Source organism: Candoia aspera, chromosome 4 (assembly GCF_035149785.1).
Source record: "Candoia aspera isolate rCanAsp1 chromosome 4, rCanAsp1.hap2, whole genome shotgun sequence".
In the NCBI taxonomy this organism is placed as follows: domain Eukaryota; kingdom Metazoa; phylum Chordata; class Lepidosauria; order Squamata; family Boidae; genus Candoia; species Candoia aspera.
In genome coordinates, this window is record NC_086156.1 from 111,389,139 (window position 1) to 111,408,923 (window position 19,785).

General features: G+C 40.6%; 3 protein-coding genes and 1 gene segment (V, D, J or C); 1 reads left to right on the plus strand and 3 right to left on the minus strand.

Moving 5' to 3' along the window:
• The first annotated feature begins 2,351 nt into the window (after nt 1-2,351).
• On the plus strand, nt 2,352-3,501 carry LOC134497459 (igW heavy chain V region W26-like). The segment is given in 2 exon segments: nt 2,352-2,439; nt 3,048-3,501. Coding segments are annotated over 2 exon segments (480 nt in total).
• Nucleotides 3,502-6,486: 2,985 nt separating this feature from the next.
• LOC134497099 (olfactory receptor 6X1-like) lies at nt 6,487-7,419 on the minus strand. Its single transcript, XM_063302810.1, has one exon. It carries the CDS (start codon nt 7,417-7,419, stop codon nt 6,487-6,489), a length of 933 nt encoding a protein of 310 aa, XP_063158880.1.
• A 1,713-nt stretch (nt 7,420-9,132) lies between these two features.
• LOC134497100 (olfactory receptor 6X1-like) lies at nt 9,133-10,062 on the minus strand. Its single transcript, XM_063302811.1, has one exon. It carries the CDS (start codon nt 10,060-10,062, stop codon nt 9,133-9,135), a length of 930 nt encoding a protein of 309 aa, XP_063158881.1.
• Nucleotides 10,063-16,154: 6,092 nt separating this feature from the next.
• On the minus strand, nt 16,155-17,087 carry LOC134497101 (olfactory receptor 6X1-like). The gene has a single exon (XM_063302812.1). It carries the CDS (start codon nt 17,085-17,087, stop codon nt 16,155-16,157), a length of 933 nt encoding a protein of 310 aa, XP_063158882.1.
• Between the last annotated feature and the right edge of the window lie 2,698 nt (nt 17,088-19,785).

Below are 19,785 nucleotides of genomic sequence, written 5' to 3' on the forward strand. Positions count from 1 at the left end.
CTGAGACTGCAAGTATTTAGCAGTGTATTTCTTAACTATAGGTGGCCTCCCGCGTCCCCTTTCTTTCAGTGCCTACTTTGAAGAGAGTTCACTGGGGGGGATCCAGAATTCCTCAGCTGAAGATTGCATGTCACTTGGATGTCAGAGATATATACATGTAATGTGTTTTTAATAAGAACAAAAGCCAAATATTATCTGTCAAGAGGAATAGATTTCAGGTCAATTTCCTGCATATTCAAATCACGTATTATAGCATTCTATTAAAATTAAAGCACTATGGAAGAACATGAACATAGTCTTTCCCATTTCATGACAATGTACTTTGGAATGGAAAGGTTGAGACTTGCAGAAATAAGCATGTGTGTGTATGTGTGTGTGTGTCTGTGTGTGTGCGCACACACACACACACACACCCCAGGGCATGAAAGGAGAATGTTGAAACTAAGGTAGGCCAAAGAAACCAACCCACATTCTAGGTGGATTTTATCTCTGCTGCTACTTGACCTTGAATATGTAAGTCTGAAAAACTGACCTTCTTTCTTCAACAATTGCTAATAGGTTATCCCTTTAAAAAAAAATGGATTATAAACCAAATCCATTCATCCACGAAATGAGCTGACATTGGCGATGAAACAATTGATTATTTCAGTACCTTTTGGGTTCCTTGACTTTCTTATTCACGGATCTCATACCACGTCAGATATCTGAAGAGGACCAACAGAATGGTGAGGGGTCCACAAACCAAGCCCTATGAGGGATGCTTAAAGGCTATGGGTAGGTTTAGCTTACAGAAAATATGACTATGGGGAGATATGATGGCAGTCTTCAAATATCTGAAAGGCTGTCATATAGAACAAGGGGTGAGCTTATTCTGTACTGACCCAGAGGTAGCAGTGGGCTAAGACTACAAGAAAGCAGGATCAGGCTAGACATGAGGAGAAGCTTCCTGACTACGTGAGCTGTCAGCTAGTAAAACAAGTTGCCCACGTTGTGATAAATTTTCCTTCAGTAGAGGTCTTCAAGCAGAGGCTGAATGATCATCTTTCAGAGATGCTACATTGAATCTTGCACTGAGTAAAGGATTAGAGGATCTCTAAGGTCCCTTCCATCTGCATGAGTCACACAAACTTATCACACAAAGAAGAAAGAGACTTTTTGCTGGCATTCCAGAGGTAACAATAGGACACAGCCTCGGAGTGTTGGGAATTGATCTGGATCCCCCTGCTTCAGTTGGTCCACCATCCGTTTGGCCTAGATCGATCACAAGCTCCATAAACCTAAATCCCATCAGAGGAGGGTTTATCCATTGTGAAGGCACCCCCTTCTGTACAAATGATCTGTAAAATAAATATTTTTTTTGAAGTGTGGGGAGTGGTGTAAGGTACCAAGTTATTTCAATTTTGGTATCAAAACTCTGGGATACAAGTTTTCTTTTCCCCCTGGCGTGCTACTACCAGACTATTGTTTAAGCATTTCGTACAATGGGGAGGATAACGCCTAGCCTCTGGGCTCCGTATAACTTCCCAAGCCCTTTATAGAAGCAACAAAAGACCCCCAAATGGTAGTGTTACATTACCTTTTGGTTGTGTGTATGTGTGTGTGTTATCTTCACAAACACCAAAAGAAAGGTGTGAGAAAACTCTGCATCCCATACACCATTGTTCTGGTGATGTCATCATGCGATTACTATGTGTGAAGTGCTTACTCCTCTCTACTCTGGACTAGTCAGACCATACGCAGAGTCAGGAGAAATAGTCAGGAAGTATTTTCCATTACCACAGAGCCAGAATCAATGGGCATAAGTTGTAGACGTCCAGCTTTTCTTTAATTATAAATTGTGTTTAATTATAAATGTCTCTTGTGCTCAGAGGCCAAACACAGTTTGAAAGAAATAAAGAGATGGGACATGAAAAAAGTGGTCCACTCTGAAGTCCCAAGCACTGATTGTGGTACACACAAAACTTTTTCCCCGTGCTCCGCTCACCTATCCAAGATGCATTTCTCATCTCCTTGTATACATACTTTATTCTTTCTTCTTAAAAAGACTTGGTTTAGTTTACATTTTGCATATCCACATATAAGTATAAAATATGAAGGCTGAACCAGCTGAAAACTTGGGACATGGAATATACAAGGAATGGGGGAAGGTGATAGCTATCTTCCCCACCAAGAAATAACATCAGGAAGTCTTTGTTTCCCCACTGATCTGAGGAATAGAGCTGACACTTCTCTATAAGTAGAGGGATGGAGGTAGAATTCAAATGAACATTTCTGAAATGAAAACTAATTTGCATGTCATGGATTACATAGGAATTAACTGTGAAACCTTCCAGTAGTTCAAACAGCTGACACTAAGTCCGTGAGTTCAAAGGAAAGATCCACCTGACATTATGAAATACTTCAATTATATTAGCTTTGCTTCTTTGCTCTTCTTGGCTGGTGAGTAATAACATTTTGTTTTGGGGGTTGTTGTTTTTTTGCTGCTGTTTTTTGCAAGCTCACTTTGTCAGTTAATAAAATTCCCAGTAAATATTATGAGTCCTCGGTAATGAAGAAAACAGTGAAACCAAAATTAAAAATACAACAAGGGTCTCATCTTCTATCTGTAGTTCTTCAGCACCTTAGAATGAAATTTAAGTGTCCATTTTGCTTCTCCAAATCTAAGGCCTCCTGTTATTATGCAAGACCTTTTTCCTTTTCTTGACCTAAATATCTTTTCCCATATAGACCTGCTGCTAGGTAAATTTAATACAGAAAATTCTCAATGGTCCTGTTATCCAACCTTGACAACTTCTCGCTGTATAAACCTCAACTCCCAGAATTTTCATCAATGGCCACACTCCCTTGGGACTTCTGGGACCTGAAATCCTCACCTCTGGAAGATGCCAAGGTTTGGAAATAGTCATCAGTGAGATTCTTCTAGAATCCTAGACTGAGGATGTAGCACATGGACAGAATAGGAATTCAGAAAGGAAGTGATACTGGAGCTACATTTCTGCATTTTGTATTATATTTCAATGGGCTTATGTTGTTCCTTTCGTCAGCAGGTGAATCGGCCACTGTCACTTTGACCCAGCCTCCTGAAGCATCTGCATTACCAGGGACCTCCATTACTCTGACTTGCCAGGTGTCAGGATATAATATCAATGACCACCATATGAGCTGGTGTCGTCAATCTAGGGGGGGAAAGCTGGTCTTTATCACATCCTTCAGGACTGGATTTGACACATACACTGCCAACGAATTTAAGGGCCGTGTAACTCCTTCCACTCGTGCTTCAACAGCACAGCTAAGGATAGATGGTCTAAAAGTAGGAGATACTGCCACCTACTATTGTGCAAGCGACACAGTGACCAAATTTGGGACAGTTGTCGCACAATATCTTGAAGGAGACCCAACGTATCTTGCTCAAGACCTCTTGTTCATGGGTTTTCCCCTCCTCATTCCATGGCTTAGTTTCACTTCCTTGTTTGAGTGAGGCACATGCTCTGTAAATTTGCTTCTTTTTGCACTGGGTTCAAAAAGGAGATATTCTTGCCACACATTTGCTTCACCAGTCATGCTGAGATGAAAACTCAGTGGTTTGCTCCCTATGTCCTGTATGAAAGGTCCCCTGTGCAAGCCCTGAGTCACGTCTGACCCTTTGGAGGGATGATGCTTTTGCGATGTTTTCTTGGCAGATTCTAGCAGGGTGGTTTGCCATTGCCTTCCCCAGTTGTCACCTTCCCCAGCTAGCTGGGTACTCATTTGACCGACCTCAGAATGATGGAAGGCTGAGTCGACCTGAGCGGGCTACCTGAGAATCCAGCTTCCTCTGGGATCGAACTCAGGTCATGGGGAGAGTTTTGGTTGCAATACTGATGCCTACCACTCTGCGCCACACGAGGCCATTCCCTTATATCCTACCAGGTTAAAAATCGTTTTGGTACTTCCAGGTTACAGATAAGAAGTATGTGGGAGTTCCTTTGAGTGCATGGCTGTGGCTGGCTAGAGGGACAAAGCTATTTACCTATTTAGCTTTATTTCTAGGACTTTTTATCTTTTTATCTTTACCTTTATTTATATTATTTATTATTGTATTTTTATACTGTGTATTTTGTGGCTGTTGTTTTTAATCGAATTTCGTAAACCAACCAGAGTCCCCCAATGGGAGGAGATGGGCAGGGACAAATTAGATAAGATAGGTAAATAAATAAATAAATAAATAAATAAATAAACAAACAAACAAACTTTTTATCCTCAGCTTGGCTTATCTTCAGTTCAACCATTTATTCCCTCATTGAGTTCCAGTGCCTTCTGCAGGTTGCAAAGGGGTGGAACCAAGGAAGGGAAGCACAAGAGGAGGAAGATCTGCTTTTCCTTCCTTCAGTTTGCCCCGTCAAGAGAAGCCCATGAAGGCCCAGATATCTCAGGGCTTCAGCCATTGGATTCTCCATTAGGACTGGAGGAAGCTTTGATTGGACAATTCAGTCTGAAGGTGATTGGATTGAATCTCCCTTTCAATTAGATTGCCCAATTAAATTCCCAAAGTGATGCCCCAAATCCAGCTAGAGGCCTGTTAATTGTTTTGATGAGCCGATGAACGTTTGTCCATATACTGAAGGCATGCTTGCAAGAGAATGGTTCCTGAAACGCCCCAGTGCAATGATTATTTTATCTCTTTTGTTGTTGTTGTTGTATTTTGTGGCTTCTCTTAGTCCAAATGATTGAAGCTGCATAAAGACTAGCTGTAAATAATCAAAGAAACAGATGCACTTGTTTTTCAGGCCCATCCAGATTCCTGAGAAATGAGGGACATTTTCCCCAGTCCAAAATGGAAAATAGCAGCTTAACTATCTGCCTCAACTATCTGCTGGGGGGTGGGGGAGGTGGGGGAACAAGCTACTGTATATTTAAAACTCAGAGAGGAAGGTTGGCCAGGTTGAAAGGAGAAAGGTAGGCCTGAGGAATCCTGGGGGTGGTAATCCAGGTAAGGGAACTCGTGGGCTTGAATTATAACATCTTGATTCAATCACAAACCAAGCCAAATATTAACCTTGGAGAATTCAGAACCAGGGGCATTTGCAGTGATGTCACTAGCTTCAAAACGGCAGGCACACCTGGGTGATCAAAGCACCCTTTTTTAAAAGGTGTCAACTGCATTGCATGCACACAAACACACACACCCACACACACACACAGAAACACAAAAGGAGCAGGACTTTGGTTGCCTGCTTGTACCCGCCATTTTGAAGCCAGTGGCTGTGGCTATGGATAACTCTGTGCAAAAGTATGAATCAGGAAAGTACTGTTGGTATATTGTTTTCTGCTACAAGAATTAAGTTACTATGGTAACAAATCACTCTGGCATGGTGAGAAGGTCAGACTTAAGTTTCCTCAGTTTTGGGTGTGAAAAGAATGACCATAAAGCTCCTGATTTGCCTAGAGGAAGCTTGCCTGGACTTGCTTCAGTTTCCTTTTTGCTGCCTTCCCTTCCAATCCTACTCAGCTCTGCGTGTGTGTGTCTATGAGCTTATAAAGCTTTTGTGCCTATCCAGGATATCTGGATATGCAACTATTTGTGTTTTTATGCTCTCTGTAAATATACTTATTTTTATAGAAATGCCTGGTGTGTTTGTTTTTTCTGTCCTCTTGGGCCAAATGCTTTCCAGAAAACTATAACAAGTACCTCACTGAAGTCCAGTTTGGAGTACTGGCTGCTTCTGAGCCAAGACTTTTGAAGAACAGAAAGGAAGGAAAACATGAACAAATAATAGACCAGACCAACCTGAAGGCCAACTGAAGACATTTAAAACTCTAAGGAAAAATGCAGAAAAGTGTCCTCTTCTATGCCACGTGCAGAACGAGACTGAACCGGGGAGCACGCATCATTTCACGATATGTGGTACAAGTCTCCCCAAAAGCTGATCACTACAAACTAGCAGAGTGCTCCTCACCAAGAGAAAGGAGAGCTAGAATGATTGTAGAAAAGACACAGAGCTGAGGGTTGGAATACTGGGTTGTAGGAATTCCTGGAGCTGGGCTTTCATTGGCAGATGTTTCATCCCTACTTAGGTATCAACTTTAGGGATAGGATCTTGGAGAACTAAGGTTTGTTGGTTAAGTATGGAACAAATCGTTGCCTGTTCTACATTCCATTAATAAGAGAATAACACCCCCTTCCCCACCTGTAGCTCTAGGGATGTGCAATGCATAAAAGGTAGATATACTGTAGGTAGGAAGGTAGGTAGGTAGGTAGGTAGGTAGATAGATATAAAAACATGAACCTCTGCAGACATGCATATATAAAGCAATGCATTATCATTTGCAAGATATTTCTGTTAGTTATAACACAGCTCGTGGAGCATTCATACATGCATATAGACGTTCATTGACACCAAACATGACCCACCACTGGAGACAGACAAGAAAGGAATGCGATTCTGTTTAGGGGAAGAAGTTGGGAGAATGCAAGATTTTTAATGAGTCACTCATTTTTCATGAGTCTTAGAAACTCATCTTTGTTTGTGTTACAGCTTTCCATAGACCTGATTTGAATTCACTGTTCCGGATTGTGTAGATGAAAGGGTTTAACATGGGTATGAAACTTGCGTGTGAAAGAGACAACATTTTATTAAGCTGGATGTCCCCATGGGTTGAAGGCCTCAAGTACATAAACATAAGTATTATATAAAAAATGCTTACAACAGTGAGATGGGAGGCACAGGTGAAAAAGGCTTTGGACCGTCCGGTGGCAGAAGGGATCTGAATTATAGTGAATATAATGTGCAGATATGAAATCAGTGAAAACCCAAAGGAACCCCACATGATAGCAGCGCCATAGATGAGACCTACAAATTCAATCACAGTTGTGTCAGCACAAGCCAACTGCAAAACTGGACCAACATCACAAAAGAAGTGGTCAATGACATTGCGTCCACAGTACGGGTATGACCACACTACTAACGATTGAGGCAGTATTAGTCCAAATGCACCAATCCAAGCCAGCAAGGACAGATTGAGACAGACTCCCCGAGTCATAATGGTTTGATAATGTAAAGGCTTGCAGATGGCTACGTAGCGGTTGAAAGACATGACGGTGAGGGTGATGAACTCCACAGCTCCCATTGTGAAGACAATGAAACCTTGGGCCATGCAGCATGCGAAGCAGATGGTGACTTCGCCAGAGAAGCTATTGACCAGCATCTTTGGTATCTGTGTTGTTGTGGAACAAATCTGAACCACAGAGAAGTTGACGAGGAAGAAGTACATTGGAGTATGGAGCCTGGGTTCCATTGAAACAACTATGATTATTAAGGAATGTCCCATAAGTGTCAGAAGGTATATCAAAAACAGAAGAGCATAAAACCCCATGTTCAGTTGATGAAATGCAGAAAATCCCAGAAGAATGAATTCAGTGATAAATGTAGCATTGGTCATCTTGTTCTTTCCTAAAACAATGACAGTAATTTATGGAAACACGATTGCTTGATGGTCCAAAAAGGAACAAGGTTTAAATAATGATGGATTGAAGCAAAGATTGATTTGCACAGATTTTGAAATAATGGCTGAACTGAATTACTTTGCATAATATTCAGCAGTATGTCTGAGCTGTTTAAGTGTCTGCTCCCTGTTCCAACCCACAAAAGTTTCATTAATTGGCTGACATTTGGAAATGTCATCATTCTGAGACAGCCTGTATCCACTGAATTTGGGGACTAGAGAGCGGAAGAAAACCACCTGGATCATGTTTTCATAAGGACCTATTGTTGTTGTTGTTTATTCGTTTAGTCGCTTCCGACTCTTCGTGACTTCATGGACCAGCCCATGCCAGAGCTTCCTGTCAGTCGTTGACACCCCCAGCTCCCCCAGGGACAAGTCCATCACCTCTAGAATATAAGGACCTATTAACATTCAATATTAATTTCTGTGACTGTGTAAGTTTAGTTAAATCTTGTCTTTTCAAATATTCATTTAACTTTTCTGAGGAGACTTCTTGTTTTTTATACAATTTTTTTTAAAAAAATGAAATGCTTTTTAAATCTTTTTATCATCCAAAACTTCTACATCTCCTTCCTGAATCTTTCATATCATTTTCTTAATATAGAATAGTCCCATAACCACCTTTGAAACTGTTGGAGCTATAAAAAGAACAAAATTGGCAAAATGCACCAATTCTTTACTCCTCTGTCTGTTGTAATATAACTCAGTGGTTGGTCATCTGTTTGGTATCAATGAACTTGTATACTGAGTTATGAATACTCCATCAGCTGTGTTTTGACTAACACATATATGTTCCATGTGATTACATGTTGCTTTATACATGCATGCCTGAAGTAGCTCACCCATTTTTAATGCATTGTAGACATGCATCCCAGAAGTCTAACAGGATGGACAGGTGTTATTGCTTAACAAAGGAAATATAGTAAAGAACCCAAAGCTTATGGTGAGTTTTGGTTAGAATAAGAAGTTGTGGGTATGGACAATTTTTAAACAGCCACACACCACCTTAGAAATTCGTCTTTGTTTTTGTTACTGCTTTCCATAAAGCTCTTTTGAAGTCATTGTTTCGTATTGTATATATAAAAGGGGTTAACATGGGTATGAGACTTGGACACACAAGAGATCCCATTTTATTTAGTTGGAAGTCACCATGAGTTGAAGGCTTCAAGTACATAAATACAGTTACTGTATAAACATGTTAACAACACTGAGACAGGAGACACAGGTGAAAAAGGCTTTGGATGTGAAGGCAGAAGGGAAGGTCTGAATTCTGGTGTCTATAAGTTACACATATGAAATAAATGAAAACCCAAAGGAACTCCACATAGTAGTTGAGGATGGATGGATGGATGGATGACAGATAGATACAGTAGATAGATAGATAGACAGAGACCTTCTCATCCAATATATTATTACATGCAAAGTGTTGAGGTTTGGCTTAACATAACAACAGAGGATTCATAAATTCGTAGAGAAGTTCATTGATATCAAAACAGTAACCGACCGCTGAGTTATAACCAGCAAACAGAGGAGTAAGGAACTCCAAATCTTCAATTTTCAGTCTTTGGTCTTCAATCTTCATTCAAATATTGTCAGTTCTGTTTAGAAATGGTGGGAATGCAAGATTTTTAAAGGCTCATCTACACCATCTTAAAAACTCACCTTCTTTTTGGTTACTGCTTTCCACAGAGCTGCTTTGAAGTCACTGTTCCGGATGGTGTAGATGAAAGGGTTTAACATGGGTATGAAACTTGTGCGCACAAGAGATACCACTTTGTTGAGCTGGGGATCACCCTGAGTTGAAGGCCTCAGGTACATAAACATATCCGCTGTGTAAAAAATGGTTACAACTGTGAGGTGGGAGGCACAGGTGAAAAAGGCTTTGGACCGTCCGGTGGCAGAAGGGATCTGAATTATGGTGCTTATGATGCGCATATATGAAATCAGTGAAAACCCAAAGGACCCCCACATGATAGTGACTCCATATATGGTCCCTACTAACTCAATCAAAGTGGTATCCACACAAGCTAGTTGCAAGACTGGACCAACGTCACAAAAAAAGTGGTCAATGATATTATTTCCACAGTATGGGAAAGTCCACAGCACTACAGACTGAGGAAATATTAGTCCAAATGCACCCAGCCAGGCTAACAAAGACAGATTGCGACACAGTCCATTGGTCATAATGGTTTGATAATGTAAAGGCTTGCAAATGGCTATGTAGCGGTCAAAAGACATGATAGTGAGGGTGATGAATTGGACACCCACGGTTGTGAAGACCATGAATCCTTGAGCCAGGCAACATGCCAGGCAGATGGTGTTTTTGCCAGAGAAGCTATTGACCACCATCTTTGGTATCTCTGCTGTTGTGGAACAAATCTCAGCCATGGAGAAGTTGAGGAGGAAGAAGTACATTGGAGTATGGAGCAGGGGTTCTACGGAAACCACTATGATTATTAAGGAGTGTCCCATAATTGACAGAAGGTACATCAGTAGTAGGACAATATAAAATGCCATGCTCAATCCATAATCAGAAAATCCGAGAAGAATAAATTCATTTAAAACTGTAGCATTTGACATCATCCTTTTTTTTTTTTCTAAAAGAATGGCAATAACATAGGGAAATAAGATTATTTGGCTGACCTAAGGTAAATGGTGCAACACAGCTGGATTGCTGAACTGTTTAATTTCTTTCCCTCACATTATTTATTGATTACTGGAGTTAATTATTAGATGATTTGGAAGCATTACTCACCTGAGACCTCTGCATCCCCAAAATTTGGGACATGCAGCGAGGTGAGAAATTGTTTTGTTTCGTTTTATTTTTACTTTCTACATTGTCTTAAAATTTACCTTTTCCTTCAGAGCAGGTTGAAACATTATAAAGTTGCATTTGGTTTGTTTCTAAATCTAATGTAGGGGAAAAAAATAAAACTGACAAACTTACAGCATTACATCAAACTTGCATCAGCATGGTTGAGAAACAGCTTGCACCGTTGTGCCTAGATTTTTAATGGAACTTCTTGTAAAAGTAAAGACTGTAGTGTTGAAAACTCAATAAATGATTGGAAAATATACAACTGAGAGATGATGATGATGATGATGATGATGATGATGATGATGATGATGATGGAGATGGAGATGAGAGACAGAGACAGAGAGAAAATTCTGTCAAAAAATGAAAATCAGAGCAATGAAATCTAGAAGGATTTGGGGGCATACCTGTAGACATTTATTTGCAGTTTGATGAGAACCACATTAATTTCTTCCTTAAACCTATGGGAAAAACAATTACATTCCATGTTTTGCATTTTATGAGAAAAGTATGTCTGGTCTTAAGTGTGAACTTTAAAATGAACATCATGCAACTTAATATTGGAAACTCCAGAGAATGCAGATGACCATGAAGATCTAATGCCAGATAATCATGATTTGAAGGTCATGAAGTCCCTCTTATGAAAACAAACTTTCCAAAAGCTCTGGAACTTAGTAACTGTGGGAATAGTTGGGACAGAAGAATAAATAAGGAATAGCCTGGGTGACAAAGGTGTTGGATCATCTTCTGAAATCCAGCAGAAGGATTAGAAAGAACCTGTACATAATATCCAAGAAAACAGATGCTAGTTATCTTCAACAGCATTGTGGTGGATGTCACTGATTCTTGAGGAAACTGTCCTAGGCAAGTGTAGGTGGTCTTCCAACAGCAGCTGGAATGGGAAGGTTCAGCCCCACCCCCAGTATTTGTCCACTAGGATGAAAGCCTAAAGTATCCTGTGAATATGGGAATACCTGCCTGAGGGCAAGAAGGTTGCATCCCAAACCAATTTGTTGAAATGAGTTATGATTATTTCTTCAGAGAAACTCAAAATGGCTAATGATTGCATTACTAAAAAGAAGGAAGAACATAGAGGAAAAATGTCTGCTAAACCCAATTTCATCAGTTTTGCTTCATTAAGGTTCCAACAACTCCACAACAGAAACTTTGCCCCAGTAGCTTAAAAACATTTGAATGTGTCTTCATTAAAAAATAAATCATTTGCACACAGAGTACTTCATTTCAATGAATACAAAGCATCAGATATGTTGACAAAATGGTCTTGGAGCAAAAATGCAGCAATATTCACATATGTCTTCTCCAAGTCCAGCTTTAAAAGTCATCACTCAGATTCAGTGCCATACAAATGTCTCAGTGTATTGAAAACCAAGCCAAAGAACATACCTTTTTAGCACTTTCACACCAATTCTGAGATCACTTTCAGTAGAAGTAATGGGGATATGAATTTTGTTCATTACATTTTGGCAAGATTCTGTTTTTGTTCTTTTGTGTGTGTTTTTTTTCCTTAGGACTTTCTTGTTGATGCTTGAAGGATTTCCTAGGAGGCCCCTGAGTGCCATATAGATCTCCATGGGCCAATCTAAGAAAACTAATTAATCTTGGAAAGTTTATGGACTAAGTTATTGAAATACATATCCATTTGTGTTTGTGCCTGTCAGTATCCTTCTGTGTATGCACACAGACATATTCAGAATATAAATATATATTGATATATTTCTCTACTAAAATAACAGGCTTTTTTTCTTTTTTTAAAGAAAAGTATGAAAGCGCACCTAGAAAAATAAACATTTAATTATCCAAATTGTTGTGGGGGTGTGTGTGATAATTTTTCTGGCAGACCATTACATCATTTTTGTAGATATTCTATTCTTTGTATTACTTTGCATTAACAGCCTTCCTATAATATTATTTATTTGATTCTCATGATTACCTCTTATGAAATACTTGACTTTTATCAACTGGCAATATCTCACATTTTGTATAACCACTCCTGTTTTTTCGTGTCAGAAATGCAGGAAATAGAAAAGGGGGAAGTATTAATTAAAAGTTAAAAAGTTAAAAACATTTAATAAAAATATAAAATTTATATAGCTCTAGCCCAATATTGGGCCACATTGATGGCAGAGGTGTTTCCGACCAGTGCGTCACTCTGTGTGCATGTCAGTCCCAAAGGGCACTGTAAAAGAGGGGTCGTTGTTTGAATATTGCCGCATTCGCACCAAATATCCTTGCCCTCAGGGAGAAACCCCCATTTGTATAACCACGGAGACGTTATTTAAAATATCTGATTTCCAAGTCATTGGCAATGAGGGCTTTTGCACCAGCTATGATGGGTTTGCAGAAAATGGTGAATTTCTCCTGGTGTGATGGCATCCCTTAAGAGATATCTATCACCTATTATCACCTATCATCACCTATTAACACCTATCTGTCATCTGTCATCTGTCATCTGTCATCTGTCATTTGCTATTTGCCATCTGCCATCTGCCATCTGCCATTTGCCATCTGCCATCTGCCATCTGCCATCTGCCATTTGCCATCTGTCATCTGTCATCTGTCATTTGCCATTTGCCATCTGCCATCTGCCATCTGCCATTTGCCATCTGTCATCTGTCATCTGTCATTTGCCATTTGCCATCTGCCATCTGCCATCTGCCATTTGCCATCTGTCATCTGTCATCTGTCATTTGCCATTTGCCATCTGCCATCTGCCATTTGCCATCTGTCATCTGTCATCTGCCATCTGCCATCTGCCATCTGCCATCTGCCATTTGCCATCTGTCATCTGTCATCTGTCATTTGCCATTTGCCATCTGTCATCTGTCATCTGTCATTTGCCATTTGCCACCTGCCACCTGCCATCTGTCATCTATCGTCTGTCATCTATCGTCTGCCAACTGTCATCTGTCATCTACCTACCTACCTACCTACCTACCTACCTACCTACCTACCTTTCTCTGATCCTGATGAAACCTAACATCTGTTCTGGAGGATCTGACTGTGTATGGAGATATAAAGGAAGCTGCCCCCATTATACAAATACAAATCCACTCATTTTCCATGAGATGTAGAGAAAGGTAGATACTAATGGAAGTTGCATGTCCATAGTTTGTCATAAAGCACAATAGTGGAATCAGAATTTATATTTCATCTATCATGTCCCTGAAATGCCCCTTTTCCTACTATTATTTTCAGGATGACTCCAACACCTAAACTCAAAAAGCTTTCTGTAGATAAGCATTGACCTTTCAGACTGTGTGGGGTGTGTGTGTGTGTGAGGGGATGAGGTGGGGTACCAACTATGATCTCCTATCTTCAGAGTTCCTGTTCATCAACAGATCAACAGATCAGCACTTATGTGTATCAAGGTCAGATTTCAGTCTGAATTCTCTAACAATGTAATTTTAGGTCAGTAATGGAACACTTTGGGCACATTAGATTTAGATCTCATTAGCTGCCACCAGCTTGTCCAATGTTCATAAATGATCTTTGCTTTGGCTTAAGCAATCTTTTTGGGCTAAGGGACTCATTTGGAATGGTGAGATTGTTATGGAATTTGGTTAAATACATGAATAAGGGTGGTACCTGCCTATTGCAACATTGCTGCCATGGGCATTAAAACAACCATTTACCTTAACCTTCTATAACCCTACAGGTTGGGCCCTCTTCTGACTTATGAAATACTTCCATTATATATTCCCTGACATATGACTGGCAAGAAAGAACAATCTTTATTGAAATCTTGTTATCTATGCAATTATTACAATATATTTAGTATGATTCCCCAGTGCAAGGGAATGTATTCAAATTAAAACTGAGCATGTATCAAGGATCCCCATGTAGCCCCATGTAGAGCTCATTGCAATAGTCTATCTGAGAGATAACAAGGGCATGAGTAACTGTTCGAAGGGCCTCCTGGTCCAGGAAGGGGTGTAACTGGTGCACAGCACGTAGCTGCACAAAGGCTCTCCTGGCCATGGCTGCCACCTACTCTTTGAGCAGGAGCCGTGAGTCCAGGAGGACCCCAAAGTTACGCACCGGGTCTGTCTGGGGCAGTGCAACCCCATTCAGAACCAGAGATGTTAATGTCCCGGATACAGAAGAACCATTAACCCACAGCCACTCGGTCTTACCAGGGTTCAGTTGAAGCCTGTTGTTCCCCATCCAGGCCCCCACAGCCTCCAGACACTTGGAGAGGGTGGTCACGGCATCACTTATGTCACCCGGGATGGAGATATACAATTAAGTATCATAAGCATACTGATGATACCTCATCCCATGGTGATGGATGATCTCGCCCAGCGGTTTCATGTAGATGTTAAAAAGGAGAGGGGAGAGTACTGATCCCTGTGGCACCCCACAAAGAAGGGGCCACGGGGCTGATCTCTCCTCCCCTATCAACACCGATGGGGATCGGCCCTGGAGGAAGGAGGTGAACCAGCATAAGACTGGTTCACCTCCTGCCCACCCCCAACTCCCTGAGCTGCCCCAAAAGGATACCATGGTCAATGGTATTGAAAGCCGCTGAGAGATCAAGGAGAACGAGGATGGATGCACTGCCTCCATCCCGCTCCTGCCAGAGATCATCCATAACTGCGACCAATGCTGTTTCCATCCCATAAACAGGCCTGAAACCTGACTGAAAGGGGTCTAGATAATCCGTTTCCTCCAGGACCCTCTGGAGCTGCAAAGCCACCACTTTCTCAACCACCTTCCCCAGAAAGGGGAGATGGGAGACTGGACAAAGATTGTCCAGAACAGTAGGGTCCAGTGATGGCTTCTTGAGGAGGGGTGTACCAATGCCTCTTTAATGTCTGCCGGAAACACCCCCCCTCCCAAGGTATTAACCATCGCATGGACCCAACCACATGTGACCTCCCGGCCTGCTTTTACCAGCCAGGATGGACATGGGTCTCAATGGCATGCGGTGGCATTTACTGTCCGTAGGATCCTCTCCACTTCCTCAGGTCCAACAGGATCAAACTACTCCCAGATAACTGGGTAAGCCTGTTCCCCTGGTATCTCTCCAGACCACGCCTCACGCCTGGAGTCCAACTTGGAGCGGATCTGAGTGATTTTGTTCTGCAGATGCTCAGCAAATTCCTCTGCACAGCCCTGTAGGTGGGTTGCTGAACCCACCTTCCCCAAAAGGGATCGAGTGATCTTAAACAGGGCCGTTGGGCGGCATTCCACATGCAGAACCAGACTGAACCGGGGAGCACACATGATTTCACGATATGTGGTACAAGTCTCCCCAAAAGCTGATCACTACAAACTAGCAGAGTGCTCCTCACCAAGAGAAAGGAGAGCTAGAATGATTGGAGAAAAGAGAGCTGAGGGTTGGAATACTGGGTTGTAGGAATTGGAGCTGGGCTTTCATTGGCAGATGTTTCATCCCTACTTAGGTATCAACTTTAGGGATAGGAACTTGGAGAACTAAGGCTTGTTGGTTATGTATGGAACAAATAGTTGCCTGTTCTATGTTCCTTTAATAAGAGAATAACACCTCCTTCCCCACTTGTAGCTCTAGGGATGTGCAATGCATAAAAGGTAGATATACTGTAGGTAGGAAGGTAGGTAGGTAGGTAGATAGATATAAAAACATGAACCTCTGCAGACATGCATATATAAAGCAATGCATTATCATTTGCAAGATATTTCTGTTAGTTATAACACAGCTCGTGGAGCATTCATACATGCAAACACAAGATCATTGACACCAAATAGATGACACACCATTGAGTTACATTACAGCAGACAGACAAGAAAGGAATGCAATTCTGTTTAGGGGAAGAAGTTGTGGCAATGCAAGATTTCTAATGAATCATGCACCATCTTAGAAACTCATCTTTGTCTTTGTTACTGCTTTCCATAGAGCTGTTTTGAAGTCACTGTTCCGGATTGTGTAGATGAAAGGGTTTAACATGGGTATGAAACTTGTGCGTAAAAGAGACAACATTTTATTAAGCTGGATGTCCCCATGGGTTGAAGGCCTCAAGTACATAAACATAAGTATTATATAAAAAATGCTTACAACAGTGAGATGGGAGGCACAGGTGAAAAAGGCTTTGGACCGTCCGGTGGCAGAAGGGATCTGAATTATAGTGAATATAATGCGCAGATATGAAATCAGTGAAAACCCAAAGGAACCCCACATGATAGCAGCGCCATAGATGAGACCTACAAATTCAATCACAGTTGTGTCAGCACAAGCCAACTGCAAAACTGGACCAACATCACAAAAGAAGTGGTCAATGACATTGCGTCCACAGTACGGGTATGACCACACTACTAACGATTGAGGCAGTATTAGTCCAAATGCACCAATCCAAGCCAGCAAGGACAGACTGAGACAGACTCCCCGAGTCATAATGGTTTGATAATGTAAAGGCTTGCAGATGGCTACGTAGCGGTCGAAAGACATGACGGTGAGGGTGATGAACTCCACAGCTCCCATTGTGAAGACAATGAAACCTTGGGCCATGCAGCATGCGAAGCAGATGGTGACTTCGCCAGAGAAGCTATTGAGCAGCATCTTTGGTACCTCTGCTGCTGTGGAGCAAATCTCAGCCATGGAGAAATTGAGGAGGAAGAAGTACATTGGAGTATGGAGCCTGGGTTCCATGGAAACAACTATGATTATTAAGGAATGTCCCATAAGTGAAACAAGGTACATAAGTAGCAGAAGACTATAAAATCCCCTGTTCAGTTGATGAAATGCAGAAAATCCCAGAAGAATGAATTCAGTGATAAATGTTCCATTTGTCATCTTGTTCCTTCCTAAAACAATGACAGTAATTTGTGGAGACACGATTGCTTGATGGTCCAAAAAGGAACAAGGTATACATAATGAGGAATTGAAGGAAATATTGATTTGCACAGATTTTGAAAGAATGGCTGAACTGAATTACTTTGCATAATATTCAGCAGTATGTCTGAGCTGTTTAAGTGTCTGCTCCCTGTTCCAACCCACGAAAGTTTCATTAATTGGCTGACATTTGGAAATGTCATCATTCTGAGACAGCCTGTATCCACTGAATTTGGGGACTAGAGAGCGGAAGAAAACCACCTGGATCATGTTTTCATAAGGACCTATTAACATTGTTTTTCTCTAAATCATATGGATAATGATAAATAAAACTTTTATAGGATATAGGAAAATGATAAGGGGTAATTTGAGGAAACCATTTGCAGGTTTCATAGGAACTGAACTAATTTCTCCCCCATCCCTACTAAACAAATTCAGATAACACATTGGTGTTTGCTTTTATCACTATTTGAGTATGTGGTTTAAGATGAAAATTATTCAGATTAATGATAAAAGGTCAATAGCAGAGACAGGATAGCTAAGACCCCACGGTACAGAATAACAATTTGCCGGAAGGGTTATACACAGAGGAAGAAGAGATGCTTCGGATACCAAAGGTCTTGGGTCTATCTCCTATAATCTCCAGTAAGGTTTGGTAAGGTTCTGTACTTAAAATCTGGGATAACTACTGCATGTTGTTTCCAACAAAACTGAGTTGGACATCGTCTCTTCTTTATGAAGCAAGTGTGGGTAACCACCCACAAACCACTGGGACAGGGAGGTTCAATCTCCTCCCTTTAGGAGCATCTGTCCCCTTCTAAGGAGAAAATCTAAATTAACCTCTGAACATGGAGATAACTACCTGAGGACCACATGATTACAGCCCCAAACCAGTTGGTTCAAAACAGTTACATTCACTTTCTCAGAGAAACTCAAGTCATGATTGCATTATCTAAAAGAAGGGAGAACATGGAGGCATGGATAAAGACTCTCTACTTAAACCCAGTTTCATCATATTTGTTTCATTAACTTTCCAACAAATCCATACCACAATATTATCCTAAATACCTGAATAACATCAGAGTGTTCTCTCATTAAAAATAAACCATTTTAATGTAGAATACATCATTTGCAAGGAGACAAAATTTGAGCGTCCTTCCAGCATCAAATATGTAGAGGAAGCACTGTTTGTTTGTTTGTTTTTTTCCCCAAAAGACATAAACATATAGATGACCTCTTCACTTAGTCCGGCTCTAAAAAATATCACTCAGGCTCAGTGCCACACAAAACTCACAACAAAGCCAAGAAACATATCTTCTTAGCACCATCCACACCATTCTGAGATAGCATTCAGTAAGTTTAAGGTGGATGTGAAATTTGTTCATTCCTCTTTTCTCCTCCCCTTTTTTTCCTGTTTAATCATATACTGTACAGTAATTAGCCTCTTACAAAAATAATATTGAGATGTTCTTTCAGGTATCTAGCACCATCCATTGATAATCTCTAGTGAGCTCTGCCTTCCAGAAATTTGGTTTCCCTGGAATCTACTGATATACTGGAGAATGTGGGAAATAAAAACATGTCTCTACTGAGCATGTCTCTTCAAAAGATTCATGTCTCTACATGTCTCTTCAAAAGATTATCAAGCAGCACGCTTGTGACTACTTCGATAGGCATTCTACAGTTCTCGGGTGCCAGCATGATTCTATTCTATTCTATGATTCTATTTTCAGAAATGGAATTTTATTTCAGCTTTTATAATTTTATTTGTTCTACCAGCAATGAATACATTATTGCTACTTCATATATCCCCTCCTTCTAGTAAAGAAAAAAAAATATATATTATATTTACAGTATGTATGTATGTATGTATGTGTAGGTATGTGTGTGTGTGTGTATGTATGTGTATGTATGTATGTATGTATGTATGTATGTATGTATGTATATATATATATATATATATATATATATATATATATATATATATATCATAAAACATTTCATTTACATTGACCACAGGAGGTCACCTTCCAGGAGAGCAGGAAGATGGATTCATGGGGTTCAGATTCTCTACTGGGAATTGACTGCACAGTTTTAGATGACCATATACAACGCATTAGGCTTAGGAGCTATCCAGGGCTTGACACTCAGTGGGAAGGGATATCTAGAAGCTCTCAGAATGTTATACACTGTCCACTTTCCCTTAAGTTCTCGGAGGAGAGAGAGAGATGTTATTTTATGACATGCCCCCATGTATGATGTTTTACAGTTTCCACAACATTTCTTGAGGGTGGAGGGGAGATTAGAAGTAATCCTACTAATAACAGTAGTTCTCACAGCCATAGTCGTAGTATTAATTAGATTTATACTCTGCCTTTCCTGCAGGAATTTAGGCAGTTCATGTTTTCCACAACTACAAGCCTTTCAAGTTGGACTCTTCAAAGGGGGCATATCTCTCCAACTCCATTAGTCAGCTTCCATTCTTGTAGGAACTGGAATTGATCTCAGTCTAATCTCTTAACTCTTTTTATCTACAACTGTTAAAAAGTACAAATGGGGGTTGGAAAAAGCTGCTCCTCCCTCAGAACAAATCAAAATTATTTTGGGGATTTTCATACTTTGAGCAGAAAGAGCTAAAAAGGGCTGATTAGTAGGTTTG

Bases quoted from the DNA above. Each gene is read 5' to 3' on its own strand.
- LOC134497100 (XM_063302811.1), bottom strand. From the start codon at position 10,062: ATGTCAAATGCTACAGTTTTAAATGAATTTATTCTTCTCGGATTTTCT.
- LOC134497101 (XM_063302812.1), bottom strand. From the start codon at position 17,087: ATGACAAATGGAACATTTATCACTGAATTCATTCTTCTGGGATTTTCT.
- LOC134497099 (XM_063302810.1), bottom strand. From the start codon at position 7,419: ATGACCAATGCTACATTTATCACTGAATTCATTCTTCTGGGATTTTCT.